Below are 23,949 nucleotides of genomic sequence, written 5' to 3'. Positions count from 1 at the left end.
CCCTAAAGGACATTAGTGAACAAGATGGGTTTTTCCGACAATTGACAATGGTTTCATGGCCATCATTTACTGTGTCAAATGCAGGCGAAGTTCTTACAGGTGGCATGCAGGTTACACAAAATCCAACAGGGATGTCAGCCCACCCAATTGGAAAGATACAGTTTGGACCAGTTACTGCTGGAGATGGGTATCTAATAATGATTGTTGGAAAGTACATATGAGTAAATTGGAATAGCTCATGGATTGAGTTCCATAGAATCCCTACAGTGCAAAAGGAGGCCATTCTGCCCATCAAGTCTGCACCAACTCTCCAAAAGAGCATCATACCCAAGCCCTCCCCTCTACCCTATCCCCGTAACCCTGTGCATTTACCATGGCTAACCCACCCAACCTACATGTCTTTGGACACTAAGGGGCAATTTAGCATGGTCAATTTCACTAACTTGCATGTGTTTGGACTGTGGGAGGAAACCCACGCAGAGATGGGGAGAACGTGCAAACTCCACACAGACAGTGACCCAAGCCAGGAATCGAACCCGGGTCCCTGGTGCTGTGAGGCAGCAGTGCTAACCACTGTGCCGCCGTGGTATTACCTCCATGAGCGAGCAATATCCTGACACTCACTACCTCAGCTCAAGTTTGAATTAGAAACATTGGATTGGCATAACTCCCAACCTCTCCAGAGAGTAGGATCGCAAAGTAACAAGATATGTGTATACAAGTTAAACGAAGCAAAAGGTGTTTTATTTGAACGAGTACTAACCCTGAGTACAAGCAGATTGGAAGTGATGCAATTGCGGTTTGAGTCACTGAAACAATAAAGTGGACTCAGTCTGCGCTTACATTGCTGGTGCAACTGCCCACCACTGAGATCACATACGCGTTGTTCCCTGTAAAGGTTCGCAATTCAGAAGCTGAATTTCTCACACATGATATTGAGATTAACAACGGAAATCAACCTGCCAGGGGAAATATAGATACCCAGATTATTTTTTTATAGAAGCATGTGAAACTCCAGGCCATGAACACAGAAAATGTCATGAAACACTTTGCTTTATAGAATGAATGACATCTGCATTTTTACCAGCAGGCTGACTGGGGCCAATTTTAACCAAAAGGCCAGGCAGGAAGCTCATGGGGCTGGGTTGCTTGCCGTTTTGACCCTCAGTTCCATTTTGCTCTCCACTGGAGTTTAGAAGAGTGAGAGGGGATCTCATAGAAACTTCTAAAATTCTAACAGGGTTAGACAGGGTAGATTCAGAAAGAATGTTCCCGATGGTGTGGGAGTCCAGAACTCGGGGTCATAATTTGAAAATCAGGGGCAAACCTTTTAGAACTGAGATGAGGAGAAATTTCTTCACCCAGAGAGTGGTGAATGTGTGGACTTCACCACCACAGGAAGTAGTTGAGGTCAAAATGTTGAGTGATTTGAAGAAGAAATTAGATGTAGCTCTTGAGGCTAAAGGGATCAAGAAATATGGAGGGAAGGTGGGGTCAGGATATTGAATTTGATGATCAGCCATGATCAAAATGGTGGAGCATGCTCAAAGGGCCAAATGGCCTTCTCCTGCTTCTAGTTTCCAGAGTTTCTATGCTTCCTTAAAAGTGGCAGAACAGGTGGAAAAGGTGATGAAGAAAGCATACGGCATGCTTGCCTTCATCAGCTGGGGTATCGAGTATAGAAGTTGGCAAATTATGTTACAGTTGTGTAAAACATTGGTTAGGCCACATTTGGAATACTGTGTCCAATTCTGGGCGCCACACTACCAGAAAGACGTGGAGGCTTTGGAGGGAGTACAGAAAAGGTTTATCAGGATGTTGCCTGGTGTGGAGGGTATTAGCTATGAGGGGTGATTGAATAAACTGGGATTGTTCTCCCTGGAAAGACAGAGGCTGAGGGACGACCTGATAGAAGTTTATAAAATTATGAGGGGCAAAGATAAGGTGAATAGTTGGAAAGTTTTTCCCAAGGCAGAAATGACAATTACAAGGGGGCACAAGTTCAAGGTAAGGGGGACAAGTTCAGTAGAGATGTGTGGGGCAAGTCTTTTACGCAGAGGGTGGTGGGGGCCTGGAATGCACTGCCAAGTGAGGTGGTTGAGGCAGATACATTAGCGACATTTAAGACTTATCTGGAGGGACACGTGAACAGGCGGTGTATTGAGGGATACAGGCAGTTGGTCGAGATAGGACAACATGATGGGCACAGGCTTGGTGGGCCGAAGGGCCTGTTCTTGTGCTGTACTGTTCTTTGTTCCATTGCAGCCAGACTGCATCCCCATTCGTTTCATACTTCAAATTTGGAAGGATAAGCATATTATTTCATTCTGGTCATACATTGTTTAAAGTAGACATCAGCTAGAAGGTTGTGGTGATGCACTTTCCAAAACTTCATCAGTGAACAAAAAGAGATTTGTTTCGTGATCTTCAAGAGCAGCAGCATGTTTTCAGCCAGCTCCAAACTGCCTCCCCCTGAGGCAATTTCCCAGTCTGAGTTCCGATTGGACACCCAGGCCAGGTGACCCTTACTCTGCTGTGTTGCCCTCAAGGGGACAATCACCAGAAGGGTGGTCATTATTTTTCTCACACAATTCTCCAATTGTTTATGGTTTCAACCAATTGGGTTGGTGCTAACATTCTTTTATTACATGACATAGATCAAGACCAGTCCAAGGGTTTGAACATACAATCCGGAAAGAATGTTCAGCACAATAAAGTGGGAGTACCATACCCTTAGAAAGGTTGTGTTTGACTTTGACGGGGCCACAGCTGAGATTCACTGTGAAACCATGGCCTTTTATTTTCTTCATTATTTCATGAGATGTTGGCTGGCCAGCATTGGTTGCCCATACCTAATTGCCCTTGAGAATGTGGTGGTGAACAGTTTTCTTGAACCATGTGGTGTAGGTGCACCCACAGTTCTGTTAGGGAGGGAATTCCAGGACTTTGACCCAGGGAAGGAACAGTGATAGATTTCCAAGTCAGCGTGGTGAGCAACTTGGAGTGGAACCTCCAGGTGGGTGGTGGCGGTGTGGGTTTGGAAGGTGCTGCCTCAGGAGCCTTGGGTGAGTTCCTGGAAAGCATCTTGTCGATGGTACACTTGGCTGCAACTGTTTGCTGGTGGCGGAGGGATTCAATATTTGTGGAAGGGGTCGCAAGCAAGCGGGCTGCTACATCCTGCACTGAGAGCCAGTCCTGGCAAGTGTCTGGAGGAGGCTTGCTGATGGCTGGTTGGGGTGGGTCCCCACGATATCCCTTCCGGTCTCCTTCCCCCCCAGCATCTCCCCCCGCCCCCCCCCCCACCCCCCCGCCCGTCCCCCATCCCCCCCGTCCCCCCGTCCCCCCCGCCCCCACCTCGCCCCTCGCCTTACCCCCTCTATTAGAACCGTGATCATCAGTAAATGTCATTGAATCATAGAATAGAACCTCTACAGTGCAGAAGGAGGCCATTCAGCCATTCCAACCACAATCCCACCCAGGCCCTATCCCCCTAACCCCACATATTTAAACTGTTAGTCCCCCTGACACTAGGGGCAATTTAGCATGGCCAATCAACCTAACCAGCACATCTTTGGACTGTGAGAGGACACCAAGGCATCCGGAGGAAACACACGCAGACACGGGGAGAGCATGCAGACTCTGCATAGACAGTGACCCAAGCCGGGAATTGAACCCGGGTCCCTGGCGCTGTGAGGCAGCAGTGCTAACCCACTGTGCCGCTGTGCTGCCCAAACCTAAATAGCAGAGAATGGTTCTGATCCATCGACCTCTGGATTATGGGCCCAACAGGCTTCCGCTGCGCCACTCTACAATACAAATGTCGTGGTCACTGCTGTTGGCCATCCTCACAGCTGAGGCCTGTGTTTATCTTAAATGATCCAAACTTCTCTGGAGCACACCTCAAGATGGAGGTGCACCCACGTTCCAAATGCAACAGTGGCCGTTCCCAACACTGTCGTTGAGTCTGCCTTCCTTCTGAGACTGCAGGCATTCTGATATGGCCACCTCACCCGCCATCTTTAACTGGACAGGCCTGCAAGTGACCTCTGGAACTGTGCGCTTCCAGGGAGAAGGCTCAGGCAGGCTGGCGGGAGGCCAAGTGGGGGTGGGGCTTGGAAGCAGCACCAACCCATGCTCAAAGGTAAAGAGCAGAAGGTGATGCCCTCACGGAGCTGGCGCAGAAACAATGAGCCCAGTGATCACCTTCAGAGGTGCTTGATTCCATCTGGCAGCACCACAGTCCATGCGATGTCTCCGTCGCCACGCATGCAATTTTTTGAAGAGTAAGCATAATTTTTTTTGTTTTGCTTTGAGATAAACGAAAAGATTTTGAACTCTTCTTGGGCAATCTAAAGTGTAGATTGCAGATAAAAGTGATTGAAGTGTGAATGCGTGGCAGTGGACTGCTGCTGGCTGATTCGTTACAACACCGACCTCACAGTGAGGAAAGTTGTGCGGCTTGCGTTGTCACTTCCTGTGGTTTTCCTGAGCTGCCTTGTACTTTCCTCCTTCCAAACAGCACACATGTCAACAGCAAGCTGCCTCCTCAGGTAAGCAGCAAAACTACTCCTCTATAATCTCTGAACTGCACGGTATAGTCAGTTACTTACCATCTGAATTTCTCTGAGATCTGAATGCACCCTTTCCAATGCCCCCTTTGAACTAAATCCAATCTGGATGGCGAAACAACAGCAGCCAGAGGGGCACTAAGACTAATAGCAAGGTATTAAAATTTAAAAACAGGTGCCAGCTATTTTGAAACTGCTTGCTTTGTTCTGTAAATGGTCCATTAAATCCAAAGGCAACGTGAATCTAATCACAACGTGATGACAATTGGAATCTAGATATTTTTGCATTTTTTTAAACAATTAGCAGTCCAATGTGCACCTGAGTGATAAGAAAAGAATGGGAAAGCATCTAAATGGAAGTTTGTAGCAATTGCTTTTAAAGTTTTAAAGTGTATTTATTATTGTCACAAGTAGGCTTCCATTAACACTGCAATGAAGTTACTGTGAAAATTCCCTAGTCTTTGATTTTTGATTTGATTTGATTTGATTCATTATTGTCACATGTATTGGTACACAGTGAAAAGTATTCTTTCTTGCGCGCTGTACAGACAAAGCATACCGTTCATAGAGAAGGAAAAGAGAGAGTGCAGAATGTAGTGTTACAGTCATAGCTAGAGCGTAGAGAAAGCTCAACTTAGTGTGACGTAAGCCCATTCAAAGGTCTGATGGCAGCAGGGAACAAGCTGTTCTTGAGTTGGTTGGTACATGACCTCAGACTTTTGTATCTTTTTCCCAATGGAAGGAGGTGGAAGAATGAATGTCTGGGGTGCTTGAGGTTCTTAATTATGCTGCTGCTTTGCCAAGGCAGCGGGAAATGTAGGCAGAGTCAATGGATGGGAGGCTGGTTTGCGTGATGGATTGGGTTACGTTCATGACCTTTGGTCGTTTCTTGCGGTCTTGGGCAGAGCAGGAGCCACATCAAGCTGTGATACAACTAGAAAGAATGCTTTCCACACTCTGGTGCCTGTTCAGGCACACTGAGGGAAAATGCTAATGCTAATGGACACTTTCAACACCTTTCTGCATGCTCATTTACACTCCCTTTGTCCAATTCCACCACCGTTCCTATCGTCAAAGTATAAATCTCTGCTGACTCTCTTTCATCTCAGCTCCGATGATGGGTCATCTAGACTCGAAATGTTGGCTCTATTCTCTCTCCACAGATGTCAGAACTACTGAGAATTTCCAGCATTTTTCTTTCATCTAACCAGACTGCCCGCTGGAGAAGGAGGCCGGGGCTTAATGAGTTAAAACATAAAGACACGGGCTACATAAGCTAGACCATTCACTAAAGTGCAGAAGATGAAGGGGTTAATTAATTGGGGTGTTTGAGATGATTGAAGGAGTTGGTGAGATAGGTAGAGAGAAATTATTTTGTCTGCAGGAATCCAGCCCAACAAAGTTCAATCTTAATATTCGAGTCAAGCCATTGGAGGTGATGCCAAGAAGCACTTTCATTGCCTGAAAGGGAGGTGGATTCAATTGTGGCTTTCGTAAGATAATTAGATAATCACCCAATGGGAGGGTTGGGGAGGGGGGGGGGAGGGGAATTGCGGGGCTACGGGGAAGCGTCAGGGAAGTAGCAATGACTAACTTGCTCTTGCAGACCATTAGCACAGGCTCAGCAGGCTGAATGGCCTCCTTCTGTGCTGCAACAATTCTCTGATTCCGTGACACAAAGGCAGAAAAAGCTGGAAATACTCAGCATGTCAGGCAGCTTCAGTGGAGGGAGAAACAGAGTAAACCTTTCAGATCTATGATCTTTCCGGCAAGGGCAACGTTTTGCTTCCCTACGATAGAATCAAACTTAGATGAGGGGAGCGAAGGCAGAATTGCTAAATTTGCAGATGGCAGAAAGATAGGTAGGAAAGAATGCTGTGAGGAGGACAGAAGGAAGTTACAAATGGAGGTAGGGCAGCATGGTGGCATTGTGGTTGGCACTGCTGCCTCAGCACCAGGGACCCTGGTTCATATTCCCGGCTTGGCTCACTGTCTGTGCGGAGTTTGCACATTCTCCCCGTGTCTGCGTGGGTTTCCTTCGGGTGCTCCAGTTTCCTCCCACAGCCTAAAAGACATGCTGGTTTGGTGCATTGGCCATGCTAAATTCTCCCTCAGTGTAACTGAACAGGCGCCGGGCTAGTGTGGCGACTAAGGGATTTTCACAGTAACTTCATTGCAGTGTTAATATAAACCTACTTGTGATACTAATAAATAATCTTTTTCTTAAACTTTTAGAAAAGGTTGAGTGAATGGGCAGAAATTTGGCAGCTGGAGTACAATGTGGGGAAATGTGAAGTTTTCACTTTGGCAGGAAGAATAAAAATAGCGTGGTATTACTTAAAATGAGAACGATTGTAAAATTCCAATGTGCAGAGGGATCCAGGTGTTCGAGTGCATGAGTCACAAAGAGTTAGTATGCAGGTAACTAAGAAGGCTAATAGAATGCTGTCCTTCATTATAAGAGGAATTGAACAGAGATGTTCTGCTTCAGTTATGCGGCATTGATCAGACCACGGCTGGAATTTTCCGACCATTCACACCAATGGAATTTTCCATTCCCGCTGCAGTGAACGGAGATTTGGCTTGCTGCCAAATTCCCCGTCTTCACTGCAGCGGGAGCACAGCGTAAATGGCCGGTAAGATCACGCCTCACATCTCAAACACTATGTGCAGTTTTGGTCTCTGTTTAAAGCAGGATGTAAATGCATTGGAGATGGTTCAGGGAAGGTTTACTAGCTTGATGCCTAGAATGTGCAGATTGTCTTATAAGATAAGGTTGGGCAGACTGGCTTGTTTCCATTGGAGTTTTGAAGAGTGAGGTGTGGTTTGATTGAAGTTATATAAGATCCTGAACGATATTGACAATATGGGCATGGAAAGGATCATAGAATTCCTACAGTGCAGAAGGCGGCCATTCGGCCCATCAAAGACTATTTCCTCGGGTGGATGGAGCTATTACAAGGGGGCATAACTATAGGGCTCATGGTGGGAGATATAGGAAGGATATCAGAGGTAGGTTCTTTACGCAGAGAGCGGTTGGGGTGTGGAATGGACTGCCTGCAGTGATAGTGGAGTCAGACACTTTAGGAACATTTAAGCGGTTATTGGATAGGCACATGGAGCACACCAGGATGATAGGGAGTGGGATAGCTTGATCTTGGTTTCAGATAAAGCTCGGCACAACATCGTGGGCCGAAGGGCCTGTTCTGTGCTGTACTGTTCTATGTTCTATGTTAAGCCTGCACCAACAACAATCCCACCCAAGCTCTACCCCATAACCCCATTACCCTGCTAGTCCCCCTGACACTAAGGCCAATCAACCAATTCCGCACATCTTTGTACTGTGGGACGAAACCGGCATACCTGAAGGAAACCCACGCAGACACAGGGAGAATGTGCAAACTCCATACAGACAGTGAACCAAGCCGGGAATTGAACCCTCATCTCTGGCAAGTGCGGCAACAGTGCTAATCACTGTGCCAATGTGCCTCTTGTGAGTGAGCCTAGAACTAGGAGGAACTGTCACAAAATGAGGTGTTGTCTTTTTTGGACCGGGATGAGGAGAATTATTTTCTGTTTGAGAGTTGTACAACTTTGGAACACTGCCTCAGAAGGAGACATTTAGAGGCAGAGTCATTTAATATATTTTTAGGTGGAAGTAGGTAGATTCTTTCGATAAAGGAAATCAAAGATTATTGGGGGTAGAGGGGAAGACGGAATTTGAAACACAAACAGATCAGCCATGATCCTACTGAATGGCGGAGCAGGCTCAAGGGGCTGAATGGCCTACTTCTGCTCCAATTTCACATGTTCATTAATTTATTTCATTTGATAATTTCCAGGTAGTTGTGCAGCTGACCTAGATCAATCTATGCAAAGTCCTGAGCCAAACTTCTACCATGCGATACCTTGTCAAAGGCCTTGCTAAAGTCCATGTAGACAACATCAACTGCACTGCCCTCATCTACATTCTTAGTTACCCCTTCAAAAAACTCAATTAAATTTGTGAGACATGATTTTCCACTCACAAAGCCATGCTGACTGTCCCTAATCAGTCCTAAGCAGTCAGTGCATCTTTTAGAAGGTACTCACATGGCGCACTGGTGATAGAGGGAGTGACGGTTCAAGAGAGTGGATGGGTTGGCAATCAAACAGAATGCTTTGTCCTGGATGGTGTTGAGTTAACTCATTCCGGTATGATTGTGTGTGCTCTCTGTGAATCATTATGGTCTGGAATGCTTTGTCTCAGAGAGGGTTGAAAGAAAGATTCAATAATAACATTCAAAAGGGAATTGGATAAATACTTGAGGAAGAATTTATTTTCACTAAGTTTGAAGTTCATTTACTACTGTCACGAGTACATTAACACTGCAATGAAGTGACTGTAAAAGTCCGAGAGCCGCCACACTCCGGCACCTAGTTCGGGTACACTGAGGGAGAATTTAGCACGGCCAATGTACCTAACCCAGCATGTCTTTCGGACTGTGGGAGGAAACTGGAGCACCCAGAGGAAACCCACGCAGACACGGGGAAAACGTCCACACAGACAGTGACCCAAGCCAGGAATCTAACCTCTGACCCTGGTGTTGTGAGGCAGCAGTGCTAACTGCTGCGCCACTATGCCACCCAGTTTGAGTAGTCATACTGATTGTTGCTCATGCTCAAACTCAGATCATTACTTTAGTAGAACTCTTAATATTTATCATTAAACTACTTTCAAATCTATTTACAATAGTTCAATACCATCATTGACAAAGATCTAAAGTGTCAATCTGCAGCTCAGAAACCATTCAGTCCAATACTGATGCTGGGAAGGTCATGGAGGAAACCTTTCAACCCTTAAAAAATATTTGGATCAGCACTTGAAATATCATAGCATTCAAGGATATGGGACAAGTGCAGAAAAATGGGATTAGCGAGCATTTAGTGGTTTGCAGGCTCGATGGGCCGAAAGATCTTTTATGACTCTATGAACTCATCAGCAGATTTTAAATTTCAGATTAATTCAGATTTGCACCGGGGAGATTTCGGAATGAGAACAAAAAGGAAGGGAAAATGTATGAAACGTTTCTTTCACTGTTTCACAAGAGATAATAGGGAGGGGTCAGGACAGGAAGGAATTGAAAACCAAGGCAGAAATTTTAAAACTGAGGTGTTGCTTCATCACAAGTCAAAGTAGGTCAGCGATCACAGGAGCGTGAATACGACTTGGTCCAACTTAAATCACAGGCAACAGAGATTTGGATGGTTTCAAGTTTAGGTGGAGGGGGGGGGAGGGGCGCAGAATGTGGGAGGCCAGGCAGCATGGCTACAAAAAAGAAAATACATCAAGGACTTAGCAAAAGCAATGAGAATTTTGTAGGTATATGTAAGAAATTGGTATAGAAAACGGTTGGATCATTAAAATAACTCAACTAGGCACCTTATCCAATAGATCCATTAACCTCTGTGCCACTCAGACATGCAGACCAGGAATGCTTTGATCCCTTTTCTATACTGGATTAAGTAGAGCCAGATCAGGTCAGCACTGGGATGTTACAGACCACAGCAAGAGGAACATCCACAAGGAATTCAATTCCTCCTCACAGATCCCCGGTTCTCCTGTAGAAAATGGTGTACGTGCAAATGTTAAGCAAACACTGATGGAGGGTGGTATAGAACTCCTAGTATGAAGGCCCTTGCTTTAAATTCACTATAATAAGTAGATTAGGTTAAGGAGGAGATTACAAGGTGACGTATATATAGAATTAGGATTCACCTTGTGCCCAATACAATATATGTGAAGGTATTGTCTATTAATCACCTATAGTCAATAGTAATGAATTCTTAAACAAGTATTGTAACTAAAATGTAGTTTTAAATGTGTTTGTGAACCTTGGCTAAACAACGATCTGTTTGCTCAGCATAATGGGAAATAGCAGCAGACATGCCACATTTTTTGAGACAATAAAGTATAGTGAGCAGTCGTTCTTATCTGCCTGGGTTAGGCAGCTGCAAGTTAATCAGAGGTCTGGAATGAATGGGAGTATTTTCACTCCCGGTTAGCGAGGCTGGTACAGCCTCTCAAGCTGAAAAGAGAGGCCAGATTCAGGCAAAAGAACTGACTCCTTTTACCAATTAAAATGTGTAGCAATTAGTAATATCCATGAATCTACTGGGTTTTACGTAGTTAGGTTTCCCAGTAACGAGGGAAGGGCCGTTAGGTGCCATGGACTAATGAGTTCCTTCCCTGCTAATAGGTGGAATGTTATTGGCTAAGGTAATACTGTGTAATATTGTAATTGGACCCTCCAGTTTGGAAGACAGGCTGGGCGGGGAATTGAAGTGTTGAAGAGAATATATCAATCACAAGTTTGTATTGTTACCCAGAGAGGATAGGCAACCCTCATTGACTGTTTTCTCTCTCCTGATGCATGCATTAGCAAATAAAACTCATTTTCATTCTTTAACTACTTGCTGTCTTTTGTATTCTATGTGTTGGTTGTGTGAGATCAACCGAGTACAAGACACCCCAGTGGGACACCTCAAAAAATTCCTCTTACAAACATACTTTTTGATTTGGATGCCCCCAACATGCTGACGACTTTAATTATCTAGACTTGCACTGAAGAATGGTGATTTGGATGAGTCAGTGAAGATTGAGGAAACAAGGGCTGGCAGCAAAGAAGGCCATCGTACAAAAATGTTGTTAAAAAGACAAGTCAAAAGACATTGTATTTGAATGCAGAGGGCGTTTGCAATAAGTTAGATGAATTAACAATACAAATGTCGTTGTGTTACTGAGACATGGCTGCAGGGTGATCAAGGCTAGGAACTGAATATCCAAGCGTACTTAGGAAGGACACGGGTGGGCGGCACGGTAGCACAGTGGTTAGCACTGCTGCTTCACAGCTCCAGGGACCTGGGTTCGATTCCCAGCTTGGGTCACTGTCTGTGTGGAGTTTGCACATTCTCCTCGTGTCTGCATGGGTTTCCTCCGGGTGCTCCGGTTTCCTCCCACAGTCCAAAGATGTGCGGGTTAGGTTGATTGGCCGTGCTAAAATTGCCCTTAGTGTCCTGGGATGTGTAGGTTAGAGGGATTAGCGGGTAAAATATGAAGGGATATGGGGGTAGGGCCTGGGTGGGATTGTGGTCGGTGCAGACTCGATGGGCCGAATGGCCTCTTTCTGTACTGTAGGGATTCTAAGAATTCTAAGACAGACAAAAAGGGAAAGCAGGTGCATTGGCATTGTTAGTTAAGTTTGAAATTAGCACAATTTTGATTTGATTTCTTATTGTCACATGTATTAGTATACAGTGAAAAGTATTGTTTCTTGCACGCTACACAGACAAAGTATACCATTCATAGAGAACAAAAGGAGAAAGTGCAGAATGTAGTGTAACAGTCATGGCTAAGGTGTGGAGAGAGATCAACTTAGTGCGAGATAAGTCCATTCAAAAGTTTGATGGCAGCAGGGAAGAAGTTGTTCTTGAGTCGGTTGGTATGTGACCTCAGACTTTTGTATCTTTTTCCCGATGGAAGAAGGGAACGTCCAGGGTGCGTGGAGTCCTTAATTATGCTGGCTGCTTTTCTGAGGCAGCAGGCAGTGTAGACAGAGTCAATGGATGGGAGGCTGGTTTGCGTGGTGCACTGGGCTTCATTCACGACCCTTTGTAGTTTCTTGCGATTTTGGATAGAGGATATTGGCTCCGAGGATGAGTCTGGGAGGAACAAGAAGCGACAAAGGACAGAAAACATTTGTGGGAGTTGTCTATAACCCTCCAAACAGTAGTGGTAAAGTAAAGGATGGCCTTAAACAGGAAACAAGGGCGCTACAGTAATTACAGAATCCATACAGTGCAGAAAGAGGCCATTCAGCCCACTTTGTCTGCATCAGCTCTCCGAAAGAGCATCTTATCCAGGTCCACCCACACCCCTGTCCCACCCTATTCCCATAACCTCGCACATTTACCATGACTAATCCACCTAACCTATATATCATTGGACATCAAGGGGCAAATTAGCATTGCCAGTCCATCTAACCCACACATCTTTGGAGTGTGGGAGGAAACTGGAGCACCTGAGGGAAACCCACACAGACACAGGGAGAAGGTGCAAACTCCACATAGTCACCCAAGGCCGGAATCGAACCCAGGTCCCTGGCGCTGTGAGGTAGCAGTGCTAATCACTGTTATGGGTGACTTGTGAAGAAGGCTAATGGTATGCTGGTCTTCATTGCAAGACGACTTGATAACAGGAGAAAGGATATCTTACTGCACTTGTACAGGGCCTTGGTGAGACCACATCTTGAGTATTGTGTGCGGTTTTGGTCACTCTACCAAGGAAGGATATACTTGGGCGGCACGGTAGCACAGTGGTTAGACTGCTGCTTCACAGCTCCAGGGACCTTGGTTCGATTCCCGGCTTGGGTCACTGTCTGTGTGGAGTTTGCACATTCTCTTCGTGTCTGCGTGGGTTTCCTCCGGGTGCTCCGGTTTCCTCCCACAGTCCAAAGATGTGCGGGTTAGGTTGATTGGCCATGCTAAAAATTGCCCCTTAAGAGTCCTGAGATGCGTAGGTTAGCGGGTAAATATGTAGGGATATGGGGGTAGGGCCTGGGTGGGATTGTGGTCGGTGCAGACTCGATGGGCCAAGTGGCCTCTTTCTGCACTGTAGGGTTTCTATGATTCTATGATTCTACTTGCCATAGAAGGACTGTAGTGAAGGATTAGCAGACTGATTCCTGGGATGGTAGGATTGTCATATGAAGAGAGATAGGGTTGACTGGGCCTGTATTCACTGAAGTTTAAAAGAATGAGAAGGAATCTCATTGAAACGTATAAAATTCTGATAGTGCTGGGCAGACTGGATGCAAGGATGTTGTTTCCTCTGACTGGGGATGTCGACAACAGGGGGTCACAGTCTCAGGATACTATTTGGGCCATTTAGGACTGAGGTAAGAAGAAACGTCTTCATTCAGAGGCTGTTGAACCTGTGGAATTCTCTACCATCGAAGGTTCTGGAGGCCAAATCACCAAATTCAGAAGGAAATCTGATGAAAGTGAGGAGGTGTGAGATAGAGGGAAAGTTGGCCGATTGGATAGGTAACTGGCTGTCTGATCGAAGACAGAGGGTGGTGGTGGATGGAAAATTTTCGGACTGGAGGCAGGTTGCTAGCGGAGTGCCACAGGGATCAGTGCTTGGTCCTCTGCTCTTTGTGATTTTTATTAATGACTTAGAGGAGGGGGCTGAAGGGTGGATCAGTAAACTTGCTGATGACACCAAGATTGGTGGAGTAGTGGATGAGGTGGAGGGCTGTTGTAGGCTGCAAAGAGACATAGATAGGATGCAAAGCTGGGCTGAAAAATGGCAAATGGAGTTTAACCCTGATAAATGTGAGGTGATTCATTTTGGTAGGACTAATTTAAATGTGGATTACAGGGTCAAAGGTAGGGTTCTGAAGACTGTGGAGGAACAGAGAGATCTTGGGGTCCATATCCACAGATCTCTAAAGGTTGCCACTCAAGTGGATAGAGCTGTGAAGAAGGCCTATAATGTGTTAGCTTTTATTAACAGGGGGTTGGAGTTTAAGAGCCGTGGGGTTATGCTGCAACTGTACAGGACCTTGGTGAGACCACATTTGGAATATTGTGTGCAGTTCTGGTCACCTCACTATAAGAAGGATGTGGAAGCGCTGGAAAGAGTGCAGAGGAGATTTACCAGGATGCTGCCTGGTTTGGAGGGTAGGTCTTATGAGGAAAGGTGGAGGGAGCTAGGGCTGTTCTCTCTGGAGCGGAGGAGGCTGAGGGGAGACTTAATAGAGGTTTATAAAATGATGAAGGGGATAGATAGAGTGAACGTTCAAAGACTATTTCCTTGGGTGGATGGAGCCATTACAAGGGGGCATAACTATAGGGTTCGTGGTGGGAGATATAGGAAGGATATCAGAGGTAGGTTCTTTACGCAGAGAGTGGTTGGGGTGTGGAATGGACTGCCTGCAGTGATAGTGGAGTCAGACACTTTAGGAACATTTAAGCGGTTATTAGATAGGCACATGGAGCACACCAGGATGATAGGGAGTGGGATAGCTTGATCTTGGTTTCAGATAAAGCTCGGCACAACATCGTGGGCCGCAGGGCCTGTTCTGTGCTATACTGTTCTATGTTCTATGTGCTATGAAATAAATAGATTTCCAGATTCAAAAGATGCCAAGAGGTAGGGGGAGAGAGTTGGAGTATGGTGTTGAGATAGAGGATCGGCCATGATCATATTGAATGGTGGAGCAGACTCGAAGGGCCAAATGGCCTAATCCTGCTCCTATTTTCTATGTTTTTATGTTTCTAAGATTAGCCTGTTTGTAGGAACAAACCTAAGTACCAGTCAACAGCTTAGCATCTAGACTTGACCTATTGATGCGTATGTTGTTTTTGAACAAACTGTTGGTTATATGTTATCCAAAGATGTGTGGGTTAGGTGGATTGGCCATGCTAAATTGCCTCTTAATGTCAGGGAGACTAGCTAGGGTAAATGCATGGGGTTAGGGGGATAGGGCCTGGGTGGGACCGTGGTCAGTGCAGAATTGGTGGGCTGAATGGCCTCCTTCTGCATTGTAGGGTTCTATGATTCCATGATTCTATGTATATTTAACCTTGTATTCAGTTTCTTAGTGAAACTAACTCACCTTTCACTCATTCCAGTTCAAAGATCATCCTTTGTGAATTCCTCAAGTGACCAGTAAGACACATGGTGAGATCGAGATGGAAACCAACGCAACAAACGTGACATTGGACAGTGAGACCCTGGAGATGCTGACCAGCGATATGATCAGAATCACCCTTCCCATCATTTACGTAGTCGTCATCCTCATCGGTCTGCCCGGCAACAGCATCTCCCTCTGGCTGCTTTGCTTCCACACGCACCCAAAGACGCCTTTAGTCATCTTCATGATCAACTTGACCATCACTGACATCTTGCTTGCCTTTTTTCTCCCCTTTCAGACGGCGTATCATTTGAACAACAACAACTGGGTTTTTGGCAAGAGCCTCTGCACGTTCCTCACCACCTTGTTTTACGCCAACATGTATTGCTCCATCCTGACAATGACTTGCATCAGCGTCGAGCGTTACGTTGGAGTGGTGCACCCAATATGGTACAAGCAAAGCTGGAAAAAATGGCACGCTTTGACTGTCTGTTGTGGGATCTGGATAATTTTGATTATTGTTTTATTGCCTTTCGAATACAGCGACTTAACATTTGAAGTTAAGCAGCTTAACATTACGACCTGCTTTGATGTTCTTAAAAGGGATATGCTTCCCAACACCAAAGCCTGGGGACTGTTCCTCTTCACCCTATTTGTTCTCCTCTTCCTGATCCCATTCACTATTACTGTCATATGTTACACTCTAGTGATACTAAAGCTGTCCCAAACCTCTCACACGGGGCACAGAGAGGAGAAAAGGAGAGCTGTTTATTTAGCCCTTACTGTGCTCTTAGTTTTTGTCACGTGTTTTGCCCCCAACAATATCACCCTCCTGATTCACATTATCTGGAGACTTCAGTTCAACAGAGGTTGCTACACAGCATACAAGTTGACCTTGTCGCTCAGCTGTTTAAACAGTTGTCTCAACCCTTTTGTTTTCTGTTTCGCTTCCACGGAGTTCCAAAAACTTTTTCATCGTTTAATAGGTCGCAGACAGTCGTGCAGTCAGAGGGACACAGTTGAGTTATCAACAAGATTGGTCTCCTTTCGGAGTTAGTAAGATGCCCAGTTACATCAAGGGACCAAATCCAACATTCTGGAAAACCATTCCACCCAGACGAACCCAAAGATGGGTAAGATGGGTTTAGAGGGATATGGGCCAAATGTGGGCAATTGGGACTAGCTTAGTCGCTAAAACTTGTACGGCATGGACATGTTGGGCTGAAGTGCCTGTTTCCATGCTGTAAATGTCTATGACTCTAAACCTCTGTCTCCCCTGATGACCAATGGATCAAACCCACCTGTAAGTGCATAAGGCATGAAGGCTAGGAAAGAATTTGGTTTATATACACTTAGTTCATCTCGACTGAGATGGTCTGTCCATTGCACTACAAGTGGTTTCAACCCCAAGGATTAAGGAGGGAAAGATTGGGTAGGATTTATTTTGTTCAATGGCATCTCCTGGAAAGCTCCACCCCACCAGTGATGTGAATCGGCTTAAATTTGGATCTGAGCTTCATGAAAAGTTTTTAAAGTTTATTTATTCGTGTCGTAAGTAGGCTTACATTTACACTGCAAAGAAGTTACTGTGAAAATCCCCTAGTCGCCACACTCCGGCGCCTGTTCAGGTACACTGAGAGAAAATTTAACATGGCAAATCCACCTAACCAGCACGTCTTTCAGGTTGTTGGGGGGAAACGGGAGCATCCAGAAGAAACCCACACAGACACAGGGAGAACGTGCAGACTCCGAACAGACAGTGACTCAAGCCAGGAATTGAACCCAAGTCCCTGGCACTGTGAGGCAGCAGTGCTAACCACTGTGCCACCCTGAAGAATGATCTGCCAATATTTACTGTCTAAATTCACACATAGAATCATTAAATCCTTTCAGTACAGAAATAGTTCATTCGGCCCATCGAATCCGCACCGAGTCTCCGACAGAGCATCGTAGAATCATAGAATCATAGAATCCGTATAGTACAGAAGGAGGCCATTTGGCCTATTGAGTCTGTACTGACCACAATCCCATCCAGGCCCTATTCCCGTACCAGCCCACATTTACCCTGTTAATCCTCCTAACACTAGGGTCAATTTAGCATGGCCAATCAACCTAATCTGCACATCTTTGGACTGTGGGAGGAAACTGGAGCACCCGGAGAAAACCCACGCAGACACAGGGAGAATGTGCAAACTCCACACAGACAGCGACCTGAGGCCGGAATTGAACCTGGGTCCCTGACGCTCTGAGGCAGCAGTGCTAACCATTGTGCCACTGTGCTGCCCCATGTCAAACGTATATGTGGATGAAAGATAGACTCACATACTCTGAAAGTTAGTAAAGCAACAAAGCAAAATTAATATTATTGTCTTTTATTGGCTGATGCAGGAGTTAACTTGGCTAGTTTGCTAGCTCTGATTCTAAAGGTTTCATCCCACTAAAGGGGAGCTGCATCAACAGAGGTCCTTTTGTTCTTATCGACTTTTACAGCATGGAAGGAGGCCATTCATCCCATCTTTTCCTGCTGGTCAACAAAGATCTGACCACACTAAACCCATTTTCCGGGGCTCGGCCCACACGATACTGATTGCTTCGTTCCCCTGCAAGCTGGGGTGTGTCTCAGTGGTCAATCTGATGACGAAATCCTCCGCACGCGTCTTCTGAGCAATTGACCAAATAGCTGTAACCACTGCATCCATGATGCCTCTGTGGGTTCTTTCTTTATACCGATTTTGGCCCTGTGTCATATGAGGTAAAACTTGCGTTTGGTCCATTTAATTGGTTTTTAATGATGTCTGTAGCCATCTCCATGCCTCCTCCAGATGTTCCCTGGCCTCCTTTAAAAGTCACACTTGAGGTACTATAGTCAGCTTGACTCCATTTTGTTATCTCCAACATCATTGTCAATATCCAGAGCTGGGAGAAGGCGGCACATTTATTGCCTCCACAAAGCTCAAGCAGTTTATCTTCTCTGGCACGAGCCCTCCCACAGATTGTCCTTTTGTAAAAACTGCTGATTCTAACAAATGTTCGCTTGACTAAATTAACCATCATGCTTTGGGTTTTGAGCCAACAGTTCAGCACAGTTCTCTGCTGATCCCCAGTGTGGGTCCTTCTTTTATCTTGACATTCCATGTTACCACCATGGTTCATGGGCGGCCTGGTGGGACAGTGGTTAGCACTGCTGCCTCGAACCTGGGTTCAATTCCTGGCTTGGGTCACAGTCTGTGTGGAGTCTGTACATTCTCCCCATGTCTGCATGGGTGCTCCGGTTTCCTCCCACACTCCAGAGATGTGCAGGTTAGGTGAATTGGCCATGCTAAAATGCCCCTTAGAAACTTCCAATTGCAAATTTGTTGTGTTATAAATAGAATACAGCAGGACCAGCCTTGTGACACCACATACTTTGCACGTGTGAATTAAGCTTATTTTATGCATGACTCCATCACCCATGCGCTGTCAGAGGGCTCTCGTGGAGATATTATATCATGTGCTTTCTTTTATTATAATATCAAATGTGTATTTTATTTTTCAAGGGTGAGGAAGTGCTTAGATATTCTGAAACTCATATTTATTATGAGATGGGACCATGTGCCATCATATCCTGGGCAGATGTTGCTGTGGGAAACACGGGACTGAAAAGCCTCCAATAACATCCATTCATTCTGCGATCAAAATCAAAACAGAGAGACTTGGGTGGAATTTTACAGCCTCACTCGTCCCGAAACCGTAAAATCCTGCATGAGGTCAACGGACCTTTCTGTTGTTCGGATCCCACCAGCTCCGATTCCCATGGTAAAATTCCGACCAAAAAAATCTCTTTGACAATGTTGCGCCCACAAGCCAGGTACTCTCAAACCTTGCTATCCATGGCATTGGTTAGATTACAGCGATGAGCCCCCCCCCCCCCCTACATATCACTGCCACTCCACTTTCCTTTCTCCCCTCAGCCCTTCATGTTTCTGGGTGTGATTTCTTCCTTGGAATATTTCACGATTTGTTCTAGAATCTATATCTTAAATTTCAGCCACTGAAAGATACTGTTGGCAGTGTCTTGCGCAGTAGAGCAAATGGAGGTACAGTGATTTGATTTGATTTGATTTTGATTTGATTTATGATTGTCACATGTATTAGCATACAGTGAAAAGTATTGTTTCTTGCGCGCTATACAGACAAAGCATACCGTTCATAGAGAAGGAAAGGAGAGAGTGCAGAATGTAGTGTTACAGTCATAGCTAGGATGTAGAGAAAGATCAACTTAATGCGAGGTAGTTCCACCCAAAAGTCTGATGGCAGCAGGGAAGAAGCTGTTCTTGAGTCGGTTGGTACGTGACTTCAGACTTTTGTATCTTTTTCCCAACGGAAGAAGGTGGAAGAGAGAATGTCCGGGGTGTGTGGGATCCTCAATTATGCTGGCTGCTTTTCTGAGGCCGCCGGAAGTGTAGACAGAGTCAATGGATGGGAGCCTGGTTTGCGAGATGGATTGGGCTACATTCGTGAACTTTTGTAGTTTCTTGCATTTGGATGGTGTGGAATTAATCCATAAATGTGTAGAATTTAATGCACAGGAACAGGCCATTTGGTCCAAGTGGTGTGTGTTTCTGCTCCACACTAGCCTCTTCCCACCCCTCTTCATCGAAGTGCGTCAGCATAACTTTCTATTTCTTTCTCCGCCATGCTCTATCCACTTTGCCTTTAATAGCACTCACGCCAAGTGCCTCAACTACTTCTTGTGATAGCAAGTCTTACATTCCAACCTTGGGTAAATTTGCGGCTTTAATGATTATGGCAAGTGATTTGCCGTGATGTGACATCACGTGACATCCTGTGAATTCCTACACTTCTTGAGGGTAGAATGGGTTGCGGACCGAATGCTGAAAGTTTTAAGTTTAAAGTTTGTTTATTAGCGTCACAAGTAGGCTTACATTAACACTGCAATGAAGTTACTGTGAAAATTCCCTAGTTGCCACACTCCAGTGCCTGTTCTGGCATACTAAGGGAGAGTTTAGCATGGTCAATGCACCTAACCAGCACGTCTTTCAGACTGTGGGAGGAAACCGGAGCACCCGGAGGAAACCCCCGCCGACACAGGGAGAACGTGCAAACTCCACACAGACCCAAGCCAGGAATCGAACCCGGCTCCCTGGTGCTGTAAGGCAGCAGTGCTAACCACTGTGCCACCCCAATAAACGTTCTAAGTCTATGCTGCAAAAAGTCAAGGTTTGGGGGAATTAGGGTGCGAGGAAGCTCGTATGGGGTGTGAACAATGGCTTTACAATATTGAATGCACATTTTATTTTTAAAGGGTGAGGAAGTGCTTAGGCATTCTGAAACTAATGTTTGGCAGGAGGTGGGGCCATGCACCACCGTATCCTTGGCGGATGTTGCTGAGGGACACACAGGACTAAAAAGCCTCTATTCATTCTGCGATCGAAATCAAAACAGAGAGGCAAAACGTCTCTGTGACAACGGTGTGCCCACAAACCATATACTTTCATACCTTGCTCGCAGTGGCATTGGTTAGATTATAGTTATTATTCCCCTGACATACCGCTGCTCCTCCACAGTTGGGTCGAATGGTCTGTGTTTTAAGTGCAATGCAATTCAACGTAACTTACCCTTTGGTCGTGTACTCTTCTATCTCATCTGTAATTAGCTGGAATTACTGGAAAGCACATTTGATTGTGTAACTTGCCTCATTCACTGCTTACTGTATCTGCTGCTTCGATTGTATTTGTATGTGTTGGTTAAAGATTTCTCTTGTTACTCATTGTAACTGAGGGAGGATCTTTGAGTGCCATGAGGCAAACTTAGAGAGCATTAACAATGGTGAAATAAAAGTTTTTGATGAAAGTTCAATGCTATATTTTTAAGTATTACATTATTGGTGAACTTTTGATGGTGCCCATTTATATTGGAGTGTTAATGGCATCCAGCACTAATATGTATTTAAAGGTGGATAATGTGCTGTGGTGCACAGTGCACCATGAAGCGACTGAACCAGAGTTTTCCCTCACGGCTGACGTTTTCCTCTATGGCGTAACATTGTTTGTGCAGATTTACTGTTCTCTGTTTCTAACAAAAGTAAAGATTACTCGCTCTCAACAAGGGCAAGTTGGCTGAGATGCTGGGTAGAGGTGAGATGTTTCTGAGGGAGAACCAGGATGCAAGTCAAAGGCAAAATACTGCGGATGCTGGAATCTGAAACAGAAACAGAAAATGCTGGAAAATCTCAGCCGGTCTGACAGCATCTGTGGAGAGAGAATAGAGGCAACGTTCCATCAGAGCTGGGTCTCAGCAGCTCATAGAATCGTCATAGGATCATGGAACCCCTACAGTCCAGAAGGAGGCCATTCAGCCCATCAAGTCTGTACTGACCACAATCACACCCAGGTCCTATCCCCGTAACCCCACATATTTACCCTACTAACCGTCCTGACGCTACGGTCAATTTAGCATGGCTAATCAACCTAACCCGCACATCTTTGGACTGGGGAAACAGACCCTTCTGCCCAACCTGCCCATGCAGCACAGAGACAAACCATTTATTGTTTGGTGTATGATTGTGGCTGTCCGTTGAATGTTCACTGTGCTGTGTGCTGTTAGCCAAGCCTGGGGTGTGGCTCGAGAAACTGAAAGGAATGGTAAGCGTGAGAAAGCAGACATTTTAAAAACATTGTAATAATCCTTCTGTTCACACATAGAATCCGCTGTGTCAATTTTTCATATCTCTGAGGAACAAAAACACAATAACATCCATTCCAAATGGCCTGTGTTAGCATTTATCCCCCATGTCAGCCTCTTCCCACCCCTCTTTGTCTGACCATATCCATACATTTTCTATAATAAAGGCAAAATACTGCGGATGCTGGAATCTGAAGCAAAAACAGAGAAAGCTGGAAAATCTCAACAGGTCTGACAGCACCTGTGGAGAGAGAACAGAGTAAGAAGTCTCACAACACCAGGTTAAAGTCCAACAGGTTTATTTGGTAGCAAATACCATAAGCTTTCGGAGCACAGCTCCTTCGTCAGATGATGAAGGAGCTGTGCTCCGAAAACTTATGGTATTTGCTACCAAATAAACCTGTCGGACTTTAACCTGGTGTTGTGAGACTTCTTACTGTGCTTACCCCAGTCCAACGCCGGCATCTCCACATCAGAGAGAACAGAGCCAACGTTTCGAGTTTGGGTTAGCACTGCTGCCTCACAGCATCAGGGACCCAGGTTCGATTCCCAGCTTGGGTCACCGTCTGTGTGGAATCTGCAGTTCTCCCCGTGTCCGCGTGGGTTTCCTTCGGGTGCTCCGGTTTCCTCTCACTGTTCGATAGACGTGCTGGTTATGCGCTTTGGCCATGCTAAATTCTCCCTCAGTGTACCTGAACAGGCACCGGAGTGTGGCGACTAGCAGATTTTCACAGTAACTTCATTCAATCTTAATGTCAGCCGACTTGTGCCTAATAAATAAACAAAATAAATAACCTTCCAGAAATATTTTACAGTTTTCTGCCAAGTGGGCAGTGCCAGGGTGCCCAGTGGGCAGTGCCAGCATGTGAGGTGGGCAGTGCCAGGCCCCCCTTTTGCCTCCTACCTCCTGGGGCGCCTTAATGGCCTCCGGTTCTACCAGCGAGGCATCACATCTGGGTCCCTGTTGATGGGGAAACCATACGTGATCCTCGCCAGAGAAAACTTCCCCCGGCGAGGCCACTCAGGCAAGTGAGACCGGACAATTCTGTCCCGGATGATTCCACCCCAGGTTCACTAATTCCATTTAAATTAGCATCTAAATAAATTCAAATAATCTATTCAGCCCTGCGCCAGAAATGGGCGCGAGGATGATTGCCCCAGATATCTGACTTGCGAGACATGAGAAATTGAGTGGATTTCTTGGCTCTCTCATGATCCTAGTGGCTCACCCCACCCATCGGCCTATGGAACGTAATGGCAAGATCACCCCTATTGTATCACCGGTGAGGGACATGGAGAAATCGGATAATGAGATACCGCCAGTGAGAATCTCCTTTCCCGACACTTACAAGATTTTGCACCCCCATGGGCTTAGCTAACCTTCAAATAAATGCATCGATGCCATTCACTGTTTCACAATCATATCCTCTTTGGGAAAAGAAATGTACCCTGAATTCCCTGTTAGGTTAATTGGTGATGTCATATTCATCTGGTTTCATGGTTCATGGGCGGCACGGGAGCACAGTGGTTAGCACTGCTGATTCACAGCTCCAGGGTCCCGGGTTCGATTCCTGGCTCGGGTCACTGTCTGTGTGGAGTTTGCACATTCTCCTCGTGTCTGCGTGGGTTTCCTCCGGGTGCTCCGGTTTCCTCCCACAGTCCAAAGATGTGCGGGTTAGGTTGATTGGCCAGGTTAAAAATTGCCCCTTAGACTCCTGAGATGCGTAGGTTATAGGGATTAGCGGGTAAAGTATGTGGGGGTAGGGCCTGGGTGGGATTGTGGTCGGTGCAGACTCGATGGGCCGAATGGCCTCCTTCTGCACTGTAGGGATTCTATGATTAATGTGTTAGAATCAATTTTTAACTTTTGGGAAGATTACATCTGTAAGGGTAAGGTAATTAAAATGCTGGACTTTAGAAATTGGTAGTTCAAAGGTGCCCTGTGTTTAGTTACCGAGGTCAGAATTAGAAAGGAGAAAATATTAACAATGTATGACCCATCCATGAGTTTCTGGTCG

At 45.7% G+C, this 23,949-nt stretch overlaps 1 protein-coding gene across 1 annotated transcript; it reads left to right on the top strand.

The window, feature by feature from the left end:
* The first annotated feature begins 4,649 nt into the window (after positions 1 to 4,649).
* On the top strand, positions 4,650 to 16,713 carry LOC144500102 (P2Y purinoceptor 8-like). The gene is made up of 2 exons (XM_078222879.1): positions 4,650 to 4,723; positions 15,246 to 16,713. The coding sequence occupies exon 2, from the start codon at positions 15,306 to 15,308 to the stop codon at positions 16,302 to 16,304; it is 999 nt and encodes a 332-aa protein (XP_078079005.1). The 5' UTR covers positions 4,650 to 4,723; positions 15,246 to 15,305; the 3' UTR covers positions 16,305 to 16,713.
* The last annotated feature ends 7,236 nt before the right edge of the window (positions 16,714 to 23,949 follow it).

The sequence above is a fragment of the Mustelus asterias genome, chromosome 10, assembly GCF_964213995.1.
Source record: "Mustelus asterias chromosome 10, sMusAst1.hap1.1, whole genome shotgun sequence".
Classification (NCBI taxonomy): Eukaryota; Metazoa; Chordata; class Chondrichthyes; order Carcharhiniformes; family Triakidae; genus Mustelus; species Mustelus asterias.
Note: the sequence above shows the minus strand (reverse complement) of the source record. Positions and strands in the feature narration are given on the sequence as shown.

Bases quoted from the DNA above. Each gene is read 5' to 3' on its own strand.
- LOC144500102 (XM_078222879.1), top strand. From the start codon at position 15,306: ATGGAAACCAACGCAACAAACGTGACATTGGACAGTGAGACCCTGGAG.